Here is a 13184-nt window from a genome sequence, read left to right on the forward strand (position 1 = left end):
GGGGGGGGGGACCTGGGCGTAGCAAAGTGGGGGGCGGTCTCCAGGGAGGGAGCCGGGCGGTCACTGGGGCGCCTCTGCCATCAGCATCGTGCTGATGCACTTGCCCCTCTATGCACAGCTCCTTGTAGCCCCCTGCCCCCACAGCTGGGGGAGCCCCCTCTCCTGGGCTCGCTGAGCCCCTCCGACGCACGGCCGCGCCTGCCAGGGACATGTCCAGCTGCCCCTCCGCCTACATTCAGTATTTTCAGCTTGCGATGGGCACTTACCCAGCGGGCTCTGTTCAAAAAGGTGCCAAGTTGCTACCTGCTCAAATTCTCTCCCCATATCCTATGATGTCGCTATTAATGGCTGGAAGTGTATATATTAACTTTCATAGTGGCTTTAGGTAAAAGCCATTTATCTTAGGACACTTAAAACCAACTGTCTTGACTAACAGCTTCTCTAAGGCCTTGTCTTCATGGGGGGGGGTGAGGAGGGGACGTATGTTCTTAACTGGAGGTAACATTCTAGGGAAGATGAGGTAATTTGTAGTTCTCATATAGCTTAGCAGTTAGACTAGGCTCTCCCAAAACTCAATCTACTAACTCATGGAAACTGCCTCATCTTCACTAGGATTTTATCTTGTTAGCTAACTCAAGCTAAGAACACACTTTTTTTTTCTTTTTTGTAGCTAGGACAGGGCTCCAGAGAGCTGGGAAGAAGTGCCTGGCTTCTAAAATCTGTAACAGCCTCCATAATAAAGATTTTAATTCTCTTTCAGAATGCGTTACGTTGCAGCTTATCTTCTGGCTGTCCTAGGGGGCAACGAGTCCCCTGCTTCAAAGGACTTGAAGAAGATTCTCGACAGTGTAGGCATTGAGACGGATGATGAACGCCTGAACAAGGTGACAGTGCAGTAACTGATAGTGTAATACCCAAATGGGAGCCACTTCTGTATTCACTTGGCTCTGAATCTTATCTTATTAATCCAAGGGGTATTAAAAATATTTGTTTCTTTCCAAGTATGGGTATGTATGTTGTTATGGTCTCAAGTGCCAATTGCCCAATAAAAAGTATTTGGGCATAGCATTTCTGTAGATCTCAGGTTCTCTTATTTACAAAAGTTCAGACTGAATAACCTCACTGGACAGAGCTAATACAAGTTGTTTCTAACTGATAGGTCTCTGTAATTAAAGAGACAGCTGGGTGATATCCTGGAGCTGACATGGCTACAACTACACTGCATACAACAGGGTCTACCTGATGGCTCTTATCAGAGGCTAGTAGTTGCCTGGTTAGTGGTCGCCAGTGGCAAAAAAAAATTCCAGTGAGATATAGTGTTCAATTTGCAGTTATGCACTGTCTCAAAATAAATGGATATAATTCTAGTGGAGGGTTACACTTTTCTCGCAAAAGGCAGAACGTAAGAGTGGTCCCTCCAGCCCAATATCCTGTCTTCCGACAGTGGCCAATGCCAGGTGCCCCAGAGGGAATGAACAGAACAGTTAATCATCAAGTGATCCATCCCTGTTGCCCATTCCCAGTTTCTGGCAACATTATTGCATTACATTTATGAGGTGCCAAGTGTATACACAGCATTTTCCATAAAACATACAAGTCTTTGTCGCTGCTACAAGGGACATACGTCAGATATCAGGGGGTAGCCATGTTAGTCTATCCACAAAAACAATGAGGAGTCCGGTGGCAGCTTAAAGACTTAATAGATTTATTTGGGCATAAGCTTTTGTGGGTAAAAAAACCCACTTCAGATGCATGGAGTGAAAACTACAGATTCAGGCATTATTATACTGACACATGAAGAGAAGGGAGTCAAATAGTCATACATAGAGTTTGAGGCCAGAAGAGACTACTATATCATCTAGTTGGACGTCCTGTATATCAGAGGCCACTAATACAAGCTGGCCACTCGCACACTAAACCTAACAACTGGAATTAGACCAAAGTATTACAGCCCTCAGGAGACAAACTTGTGTGCCACATGCAGAGCATAGGAAACACTGAGGTGGACCAATGTCTGAGACCCCTGCAATGGCATGGAAGTAAATGAGATATACCCAGATGATATAACATCTAGGAAAAAACAGACAAGATTCTGCAGTGTTAGTGTCAGCGAAGGGAGATTTAAATACTTCTCAATGTGGTGGAGCTTTCATTCTGTGTGTGTGTTTTAAAGGGTGTTGAAAAGAAAACAGTTGATTAAATTCTATAATATTTTTTTCCACTAAGAAATCATCTTATTTGCAGACACTGTGTGTCATATATTACAAGAGATGCATTAAGAGAGATGATATTGGGGAAACTAGGTTTTTCAGATGGATAGTTGTAATCTTCAGAAAGCCAACCAACAGAGTGGTTAGTTCTGTGCAACCAGAATCCATGCAGTACTAGGATATAGTTCTGCACTCTGAAATAGAGGTTCTTATTCTGTTGTGTGTTTCAAATTGACACTTTTTTTTATTATGGTTTCCAGGGCCTTCATAAACTCTTTCACTGATCATCCCTTTCCCACAATGTTCCGTTGGAATTTGTTCTTGTCATCATTGACTTATCTGTATTTGTTAACACTGACCGGATCTTACTCCAATATAACTCTAGAGGACTCTTCAAACGCACCTTTCAGAGTAAATAAACACAAACACGACAATTCATATATTGCATACTTCACTTGAGCAGGAGATTAGTTGTTGAAAAATGTTGTTTAGATATGTTGCTATCGCTGAGCTGCAATGTACTTTTGACATTACAGTTCCTATCTTTAGAATCTTGCCTCCATTGTTTACATTGGTTTGTGACTCTCCATTATCCTGCACTGCTATCCAATAGCTGAAACACACCTGGAGAAGCTGCAGCACCCTTGACCTTTAATGCTTGTTTCTGAGATGGTAGCAGTTTGTTTTCCTGTTTAATCTTTCCCAGCCTGGACTACAACTTTGATAGTAAAATTTTCCATTCCAGTGAAAAGCTGAAATGATCAGCTGGGTTTTAGCATATGTCAGAGTACTGAGGAACGCACAGCACTTTAGGATGCTGGTTCAGGATCCCGTGCTGCAAAGCATGCACATGGAAGGGGGTACAGCATCAGTCTCATAAATGCCTAACAAACCATTGCAGAGGGTCTGTTTTGTGACTTGTAGAAGGCTTCTATATTCTTTATTGCTGTCAGCTTCCTGAATTCATTGTGAACTCACTGAAATGGATTTCATGAGGAGATGACTACAGAAAAGCACAGATGCTCCAGTGTGTCAGTCTTCAGTTTTCATCTCATGGCACACTTATACTTTTATTTCCAACTGTGGACTTGTTGGATTTCAGTGTCCTATAGAGTGGATTGTATTTATACTTCTTGGTTATTCTCCTAAAAAGAGATTGAAATATGTTGATTTGCTACTAAATATGGCTTTTATACTAAATTTGGTCCTGCTTTTTGCTATCTATGTGGACACACTATGTTTACATAACCAGTTATATAGCTTAACTTGCATTTATTTTTACCTTTTTTGTGTTAGAAAATGATGAATGACACTTAATTACTAGATTAATTTTTTACTTGTGGCTCTATTTGGATGGAAATTAAAATTCAGTTTAAAAAAAAAAGCACAAACAGCATTTAATTTTTGATAAAATAAAACTGTCTTGAATGTGCTTGATACCTAAGGAAGAAAGTTTATCAAAACATGTTTTGCAGTTAAAACTGATTTATTAAACATAGGAAATATTATCTATAGTTGTTGAATTGAACTGATTATTTCTGGTCACTGTGTCCTTATTTTTAGAACTAGCAGATCTCATAATCACACTTAACTTTTGTTCATTGATTGGAAGAAGAAAACAAGTTTTCCTGCTTCTTCAGCTCCCAATTGGTTTCTTAACTTTAAATGAACTAGTCATTGAACTGAACCAGGGGAATAAAGTGAAATGAAGAAAATATTCTCTGTAGAGAGGCTCCTGCTGTCAAAATCTGGTTTAACACTTCAACAAACTCTGGTTCTTGGTGCTTAACCAGTGCTTTTCCCCAGTTCAGTGGGTTGACTTTCTTTAAAACTTCAACAGCAAACATGTACTACTTTAATACTATTTTTATAATTATTTTAATAGATCATAAGTTTAGGTCTTAACATAGGTTGTCAATTTAAAATTAAATTTTAAATAAGTTATTTTAAAAAACCTTTATTCATTGTTTCTCTTGAGAAATAAGGCAAGATGGAATCTTACAAGCAGCTGGTTAGGTGGTATTGCACAGAAACCTGATTGAAAAACTTTTAAAACAGCTTATCAAACAATTTGTTTTAATACTTTGTAATTTCCTTAGGTTATTGGTGAACTGAACGGAAAAAATATAGAGGATGTCATTGCTCAGGGTAAGTAAAATCTCATGGTGTTGGCATGGGGGTGACATTTATGATGATTGCCTCTCTAGTTCAGTCACTAATTTAAAGATCCTTAATGGCAGAGAATTACCAGATTTTGTGTTTTCCTCATTTTGTTTTTTTTTCATTAAATCAGACTTGCTTTAGAGGGCTCTCAATTAAGATACAAATTGGGATAAATCATATAATGGGTAGGGGTCCATCCTAATTCCTGCAGGTCAGTGCCAGTACCTGCTAGGTTTCGCTTGTGGACCAGATTAAACTGGAAAGTGCTCTTTAAATATGAGTTTACAGTTAGTCTGCTCATAACAAGAGATTTCTGGACATGTTGCTAGGTGAGAGAATGAGCCAGACTTTAGCATTCTAAATTGTAGTTCTTGGTTTACCCAATTGTGTTCTTGAACTTTCTTTTGCAGAGAAGTCACTTCATGAACTAAACACTTCGTTCACACGCCTTCTGTTCTTTATTTCAGGGAGACCTAGAAATGATAAATCTTATTGAGAGAGAACACTGAAGTGAAAAATCATTTTATTTTCAGTGCAAAATTAATAAATATGAATTTAGAAAGGCACAACAATTTGAATTTCCACTTGTGGAATATTTTGCTCTGACCAAATACGTTGTTTTTAGATAACCCAAAGCTCTCTAATGATCTAATCCCCATTCCTTCAAACACTTAAGCAGATATTTTTGTAACTTTACTCACATGCCTAAGTGCTCACAGGATCAGGCATTAATGATTGTCAGTAATTACAGCAGCTATTAGATACTTCTGTGAATGTTGTATAAAGACCTGAGAGAGCCATTATGCATGCAGAGACTTAAAATGATTCAGTTGTCTGCTGATGGAATAATTTTATTTTAGAAATACAGTAGAATCTCAGAGTTACAAACTGACCAGTCAACCACACACCTCATTTGGAACCAGAAGTACATAATCAGGCAGCGGCAGAGACCCAATAAAAAACAAAGAAACAAAAAAGATATATAGTACAGTGCTGTGTTAAACGTAAACTATTTAAAAAAAAAAAAGGGAAAGCAGAATCTTTCTTCTGCATAGTAAAGTTTCAAAGATGTATTAAGTCAGTGTTCAGTTGTAAACTTTTGAAAGAAGAACCATAATGTTTTGTTCAGTGTTATGAACATTTCATAGTTACAAACAGCCTCCATTCCTGAGATGTTTGTAACTGAGGTTCTGCTGTATGTGGCTTCCTAGAATATCTGACATGATTATAAAACATGTTTATTTTGCTAGTTATAGGAATCTGAAATTCTAAGGAATTATTTAGAAATTGATTCTTAGAAATGGAGTACAAGCAAAAAGACTTGAAAACTTTGAAAGCAGAGGGAATCTCAGTATTCACAAGGGAAAAGGCAGAGAGCTAACTTTCCAGAAATTGGAGACATTAAGCAGTAGTGAGTTCACTAATCTCAAAGGTCCCCATCTGTAATGTAATTCCTACTGTGTTGGAGGGGCCTGGTTATTACACAGTACTCCTTGGAACAGCTAAAATGTTGTTTGGTCTTCTTCTATACATGGGAATCTAATCATATTCCCAAACAGTGCTGCATTCCTGCGAAGTCCAAGGTTGTAGCACATTGTAGACAATATAGACTAGACAGGACCTAGCAGAGGTCATATTGGAAATGCTCTTCTCAAAGGATACCTTTTTCTTTCTTTGGTAAAGTTTGCTTGCTGTTGATGTCTTACTTTTTAATATGGATTTAGAGAGCTTTGGGGGGTTTTGTAGGCAAAAAAATTCTGCCCAAAACTATTGTCAACACCAGGTTGATTTTTTGGTAGGCTAGCTGCCCAGTGTTTCAGTCTTAAACTCTGGAATCTTGTTGTAGAATGTGCTGTATTTTAAACAAACAAAAATATCCGGCACCTTGTTGTTCCTTGCAGGTGGCTAGTGTGGGTTAATTTGTCAGAGGCTAGCCTGTAATCACATCCCTTATGTATTTTTATATGTTTTTCTCATAGACGTGTCCATATACCATATTGACTAGGTGCCATCTTACTACATAACTTTGGTTCTGCACGTTGCAGTATTTGCAGGGCCAGGTCTACTCTGAGTGCTTAATTACTATTCTCCACCCTTTTGTTCCTTACAGGTAACGGCAAACTTGCCAGCATGCCAGTTGGTGGAGCTGTAGCAGTCTCAGCTGGACCAGGTTCTGCTGCTCCTGCTGCTGCACCTGCTGCTGGTGAGTATACGTTAAAATCTTAGTGCCTTAATTCCCATCATGTAAATTTAGGAAGCTTTTCCTTCTTTTATTGTAGTTTGGCTTCTTGTCCCGAGATTGAAATATTGACTGACATAGTTTAGTGCTGAAGACAATCTCTGCACTGTACCTGGGAATGAACTGTTAAAGTGGTGTACAGAGAAGGCGGTTAGTTAAAACCAGCCAATCAGTAAGAGTTATACACAGTTGCTTGCTCCTCACCTTCACTAATTTCTTCTGGTTTAAGTCTATAGAGCCAAAATGGACCCTCAGGTATGTGTATGCAACTCCTGTGGATGTAATTGAGAGTTGTGCATGTCTCTGAAGGCAAAATTTGGCACTTAATCTTTAAACTTATAGGTTAAAAAGAAACTGAATCCGTTAGCACCGCACAGAGTAGATATGGAGGCTGAAACTTAAAGGGGTGACTTGTGTCCATTTAATTGGAAGATATGCTTCCATGAAGAGAGCGTGTTTTGGGATCTCTTCACACCTGCAATGTCCAAAATGTACTGTAAATATTCCCAGATGAGTAAACACTGTTTAAAACTTTTCTCTCTGCAGCTGAGGAGAAGAAAGAAGAGAAGAAGGAGGAGTCTGAGGAATCTGATGATGACATGGGATTTGGCCTATTTGACTAAACTTTTGCTACAGAAGCTAATAAAACACTTTGTTTAAAATGGATGTTGAGGTGTTTTGTTATAATAACCCTAATGCCCCTGGAGTTTTCTCTCTTGTCTAACAGTGATCTGGATGTGGGCTTTGTTTAAAGGAAAAAAAACATCTTATGTAGCCTCGTTGATTCTGCATATAGGTGAAGCCAATTACATTTATGCTCCTATATCACTTAGACACCTTTGAAACCCCACCCTGAGGCACCTAAACATGCACTTGATGCTAAATCATGTTGTGAAACCCAATGGGCAGAAAATCAGAATTAGCTTGTAAATTCTACTGCATCACTTCAAAGCTAATTCTCCTAAATTATTATATTCTGTAAATGACCAAAATGGCACTGATTTCTTTGCCGATTTAGATCTTATTCCAAAACTTGTGCATTCCTTTCCACCTGCATATTGCCTACAATACTGTCAGTAACACATTCTGTAGGGATTTCACTTCCATCTCCTACAGATCTCTAAAAGCAATGCATACCTCAACTTCATCAAATGTGCAAACACAAAATCTAAAATCACTTCATAGCTTTGATATCAATTATATTAGTAGTTCTCAAAGTGTGGGTTGTGACCCCACTTTATTGGGATTATCAGGGCTGGGGTTAGACTTGTTGGGGCCCAGGGCTTAGGCTTTGGTCCCCTGTCCAAGGGACGTGTAGTAATTTTTGTTGTCAGACGTGGATTGCGGAGCAATGAAGTTTAAGAACCTCTGATCACAGATTGACTTGCATTCCACGTGTTTGGGACATTATTGTGGCTAACACTGCTGAAGTGATGTATAGTCTTATATTGTCTTCTCTACATACGGGTATAGCTGAGATGTACAACTTGTATATTTAAAATGTTACAACCCGTCCACTAGAGGATGCAATTCTAGATTGGTATAAAGATTCTTATACCAGTAGAGCTTATTCCTGTATGGGAAGGGGAGTAAGTTCAGTGTAAGATGCCTTTACAGCTGTATAACTGCATCCACATTAGGGATTATATATGTATAATTTTCAGGAAAATATACCTCTAACCAACATAGTTATACTGATAGAAAAATCTGTCTGTAGACCAGGCTCAAATATGAAAGGCAGTGTTTGGGAGGGGTGGGGATAGGATTGTTTTGTCAAGTTACAGTACCATTTTCAAAAGGTCTTTAGTAACTTGGGCACTGAAGTGCCACTGACAGTCACTAGTATTTAGGTGCCTAACTTGCTTAGGCACTCTTGAAAATCTTACCATTAGAGACCCAGGTTTCATGCATGCACTGTCCTTGCATAGGCTCTGTGCTAACTTATTTTAAACGGGGAATTCAACGGCTCTTCCTTGACTGCCTTCTAGGTTACAGTTCATGAGCTTGGCCAATATTAAGGGTAGTTTAAATTGCATGGAAATTTAAACAGGTGAGTTTTGAAATGACTTCCTCTTTCCCAGCTCAAAGACCTTTCCTCTAGGTTCCCTATCTGACTCATTTAAAGTAGGTTGGTTCCGGTTTGCATCTCTTTTCTGTTAAGGCTAAAACATTATAAAATACTCTATAAACTGCTCAGTTATAAATAGATAATCAGCATAAGATGACCAATATTGTGGTCAACGGACAGGCCCCCAGAGTGTTGGGTTTTTTATAAAAGGATACAAAGAAAAGAGTGAATTTGCCAAAAAGGTATTTTTTAACTTTATTCTCCATTTTTCATCAGCCCTCCATGAGAAGATAAAGCAGTGCTCACAGATAACTGACTTTGGTTTTTGCCATTTCAATGAGGTTTGTACAAAATAAAGGTTTTAAGGTTGCATCACAGATTTCAGTTCAACAGGAACTTAACTGTGCTACAGTTCCAATATAATAAATAGCCAGTTTTTCCAGGGCCCGTAATGGTGTCAAGGCAAGATGTGTCCATAACAAGTGAACCTGGCATCAGTTTCTGGATAGATTTAAGACGCGTAGCACCACTGATCATGTTATAGTGGTTGCACAAGAGAGGATGAAAGCACAGTTGACAGTTGCAAATGTCTATGAAAGAAACAGGCACAGCCTCTTGCTTGTACGTAATTGAAAAAAGCTGATTGTGGCTGTAGCCTCTACCTAACTTTCTAATAGCAGCTGGAAGGGCAGCCAGTCTCCTAGGTTGCTCACTTGCCCCACAAATGCTGGGCTAGCGGCTAGCCCCTCCCTCAGTCAAAGGAGGTGATATTATCTCTGCCATCTCTTCCACTTGTTCCCCTACAATCAGTATCCTCTCCATGTTCTTTGAACCAATGGTAAGCCAGCTCGTTCTCATCCAAACAGCAGCTGAGGCACTTGACCCTTCTGGCTGGTCGGAAAATAAGAGCTGGGCCCCCTCAGCATAGCGAAGGCACAGCAATCTCCACCTCCTCACCAACCCTTGTAACTGCCCCATAGCTCTCTAAAGAGGACAGGTGACAAGATGGAACCCTGTAGCACTCCCTGGGAGGGCCCACCCAGCAGCCTTTGAGAGCCTTTACTTATACAAGAATGGTCCCACCCCAAAGCAACCCCATTCACTCCTGGTACAGCCCCCAACTGAGTCCACACACCTTATGCTTAACAGTATCAAAGGCAGCTGGCAGTTCTAAGAATGTCAGGGTGGAGATGCAATCTTGGCCCATTGCCAGGAAATTATCTACTGATGTAACAAGAGTTGGTCTGTCACGTGCCCCCAAATTAACAAGTGTCCAAAGGTACTGTGGCCACCTGATTGTCACCATTTGTTCAATAATTGTAACCAGAAAAGGCAGCTGAGATACAGGCTGATAACTGGCCTAGCCAAGTCTCAATGGCTCCTAGTCTAGCACTTTGCATGAGCTGTGCTCTGCACAAGAGGCCTAACTACTCCAAATGTCCTTCTCCCATTCTTCACCTGTCCTCCCACGCTGTTCTTTAGGCCTGGAACTATCAACCTAACCTGAGGCGTTGGCCACCTACCATCTACTCCAGAACCCTCCTGAAAATGCACCATTTCTGCTAAACCTTATGCAACTAATCTGCCCTGGAAAGCATAGTCTCAGGTTTGTGTGTTTAAAAAACAACTGACTACATCACATCACTTTGTGATAAATATATGATCAGATCACTTGGTGCTCTGTTTGTCTGCAGCATGTGGCTAGTCTATGGTAAACCCCTGGGTGCAGAGACCACTTCTGTGTTCTGAACATACCAGCACTTGTTAAATACTGCATTGGTGGAGTTCCCAGAATACCCTCAAGATGGTAATACACTTTACATAACATTCCATGAAGCTTACAGAGGGAGGGGAACTTATGTATTTTTAAGCAATTAGGTATGCAGGAAGTTTGTATGCCTGTTTCACAATTCAATAGCAGACCATCTAGTCTGTCTTATGAAATGATAAAAGTTTACTCCAAACAAGGAAGCAAAGTATTTTCATCTATTCTCTGCAACTCCCAGTCTTTCCCGTTGCCACTGAACTGGTTTATAATCAGAGTGCTATATCTAGAAATCTCCATCAGCTTCCTCTAACGCAGTAGGTCAAATTAATCATAGTTCTAACTCCATAGACTTCAGCAGGTGTCTACCACTGAGCAATTTGGCCCATTGCTTTGTCTCTATAGGTGCTATTCTGTATTTTCAGTTCTAGCTTCCTTCTTCACAGTCATAATGCTTGCATGAATCATCATAAAAGGTGCTTTAAAAGATAAGGACAAGGGCTTGTTCCTACTGAAACCACAGGTAAGGCCCAGAAAGTTGTGGTATATTGTATACTCTACACCTCTATCCCGATATAACATGACCCCATATAACACGAATTCGGATATAACGCGGTAAAGTAGTGCTCTGGGGGGACATGGCTGCACACTCCGGCGGATCAAAGCAAGTTTGATATAATGCTGTTTCACCTATATCGCGGTAAGATTTTTTGGCTCTCAAGGACAGCGTTATATCGGGGTAGAGGTGTATAATCCTCTAAAGATATCCCTTTCTCTTTATGTATCCCAATGTCAGGAATAGGGCTCACTTTGGCGCATCCTATGGCACAAGCTCTGTTCCAAAGGTAGTGACATCAGCAATATTGGGAAAGGAAGGAGAACCAAATCTTTATCCTGGAGGTTATAGTGGTAACTGATTACCATAAAATACCTAGCAAGGGAGAGTGCTCTGCTAATAAGGATGGTGGTGAGAGATGGAAACTTTCATCTCTGGGATATTAGTTCTACTCCAGCTCAGCACTGACGGAAAATCATTTCTTGTGAGCACCTCAGAGCAGGAAGCGTGACGTCTTCTCTATTTGGAAACTGCCAGATATATCCCAGGTGCTACTGGAAATAGTAATTAAGTGATGGCTCCGTGGTGGCATCTGTCAAGTCAATTAGTATTCTCCATTGAGTCACTGAGGGTAGGTCTACACTGCACCTGGGAGCAAGCCTCCCAGCTCAGGTGAACAGACTCAAGCTAGCATGCTAAAAATAGCAATGTGGAGCCTGGAACTCGGGTGGAGATTGGTTAGCTACAGAAGCTCAGAGATAGGGTGTGGGGTGGGCTTAAGAGTCCGAGCTGCTGCCTGAGCCACAACATCCACATTGCTACTTTTAGCACCGTAGCTTGAGCCCATCTTGCGTGAGTCTGACTCCCCAGGCTATTGCTCCAGCCTACACTTACCTGCATTAAATTTGGGTTTGTTTTTTTAAAGGAAAAAGTAGTTGTAAGAACAAATATTGCCGTACTATGAAGCAAAGACTCTGTCCTGGCATAGACTAGTAAAGCAGAGCTGTGTTACGAAGGTCTAATACACAGTCACAATGCACAAAGGCAATTCTAAAATAGGGAGAAAGTCAACTGGAGTCTTTCCCTCAGCTTTAATGAGAGTTGGATCAGGCCCTGGATTGTCTAAAGGAACATTGTGTAGTCAAGCTGTAACATATGAATGTCATAAAAAAGAGAGGCCGACGTTGTTTGTGTATGTGCTGTACCATAATAATAGCATCATGTTAATTGTATGTAACCCACGTGACTAACAAGAATGTAATGAAAAGGTTGCAGAAAAAGCTCTCACTGCATACCGAGCATTCAATGGGCATGAATGAATATGCAATTTTTGATGAGAATCCAACATGTCAGAAAGGCAATGGTGTAAAGTCTGCTGACACAACACATTTGAGGGTCACACAGATTTCCCCGCCACTGGTTGCTTACTGAAAAATCACTGGTTTTGGGGATTATCACCTGGGAGAAAAACATCATCATCATTTTGTTTGTCAACATTTTCTTACCAGCTAAAGAATCCAGGAAGTGTTCAGCCAGAAATTTCCATTTACACTGTTTATTGCAACAATCATAACAATGTTGTGCTATTTTGCCAGGCAATAATAAGTCCTCAGTCATATAACCTTGAAGGCCAAAGACTGAGTGATGAAAACATCTGAGGAGATGTTTCTCAACTGGTGCAGCCCCAGCACCATTGTTTTTCTCCTTCAGATACAGACTGAGAACCCTGCAGTTTACAAGGTGCAGAAAAACAGACAGAAACAACATTAGCCCAAGAGGAAATTTGGTCTTTTGGTTGAAGCACTGAGCTAGAATTCAAGGGATCTGGATTTAAGTCCCAACTCCTATGTGATGTTGAGGCAGTGACCCTCTGTGCCTCGGTTCTCCTTTGTAAAATGTGACTAGGAAAGTTTCCTTTGGCTTTGCCTACAGCAGAAAGGTTTTTTTTCCAGTATAACCTAAAGTATGAATTTAAACCAATACACTTACACCTGTCAGGGATGGTCTAAATAATACTTAGTCCTGCCATGAGTGCAGGGGACTGGACTAGATGACCTCTCGAGGTCCCTTCCAATCCTATGATTCTGTGATATGGGGTCACAAATCGAGCTAGCCCTTTAAGAGGGTTGGGGTGCCACTGCACTTGTCCCAGCTTAGCTCTCCTTCCCAGATGAAGGAGCTAA

General features: G+C 40.5%; 1 protein-coding gene and 1 non-coding gene across 2 annotated transcripts; both read left to right on the forward strand.

Annotated features, from left to right (window-relative positions):
- Window positions 1–731: 731 nt before the first annotated feature.
- On the forward strand, window positions 732–7278 carry LOC117877365 (60S acidic ribosomal protein P2). Its single transcript, XM_034770431.1, has 4 exons — window positions 732–884; window positions 4310–4358; window positions 6484–6576; window positions 7159–7278. Exons 1-4 carry the CDS (start codon window positions 762–764, stop codon window positions 7233–7235), a joined length of 342 nt encoding a protein of 113 aa, XP_034626322.1. The 5' UTR covers window positions 732–761; the 3' UTR covers window positions 7236–7278.
- LOC117877513 lies at window positions 4563–4696 on the forward strand. The gene has a single exon (XR_004645737.1). It is a non-coding gene; the product is annotated as a small nucleolar RNA SNORA52 (small nucleolar RNA).
- Window positions 7279–13184: the final 5906 nt, after the last annotated feature.

The sequence above is a fragment of the Trachemys scripta genome, chromosome 4 (genome assembly GCF_013100865.1).
Source record: "Trachemys scripta elegans isolate TJP31775 chromosome 4, CAS_Tse_1.0, whole genome shotgun sequence".
NCBI lineage: Eukaryota > Metazoa > Chordata > Testudines > Emydidae > Trachemys > Trachemys scripta.

Bases quoted from the DNA above. Each gene is read 5' to 3' on its own strand.
- LOC117877365 (XM_034770431.1), top strand. From the start codon at position 762: ATGCGTTACGTTGCAGCTTATCTTCTGGCTGTCCTAGGGGGCAACGAG. The intron at 885-4,309 runs GTGACAGTGCAG...TAATTTCCTTAG, and splicing joins ATGATGAACGCCTGAACAAG to GTTATTGGTGAACTGAACGG. The intron at 6,577-7,158 runs GTGAGTATACGT...TTCTCTCTGCAG, and splicing joins TGCTGCTGCACCTGCTGCTG to CTGAGGAGAAGAAAGAAGAG.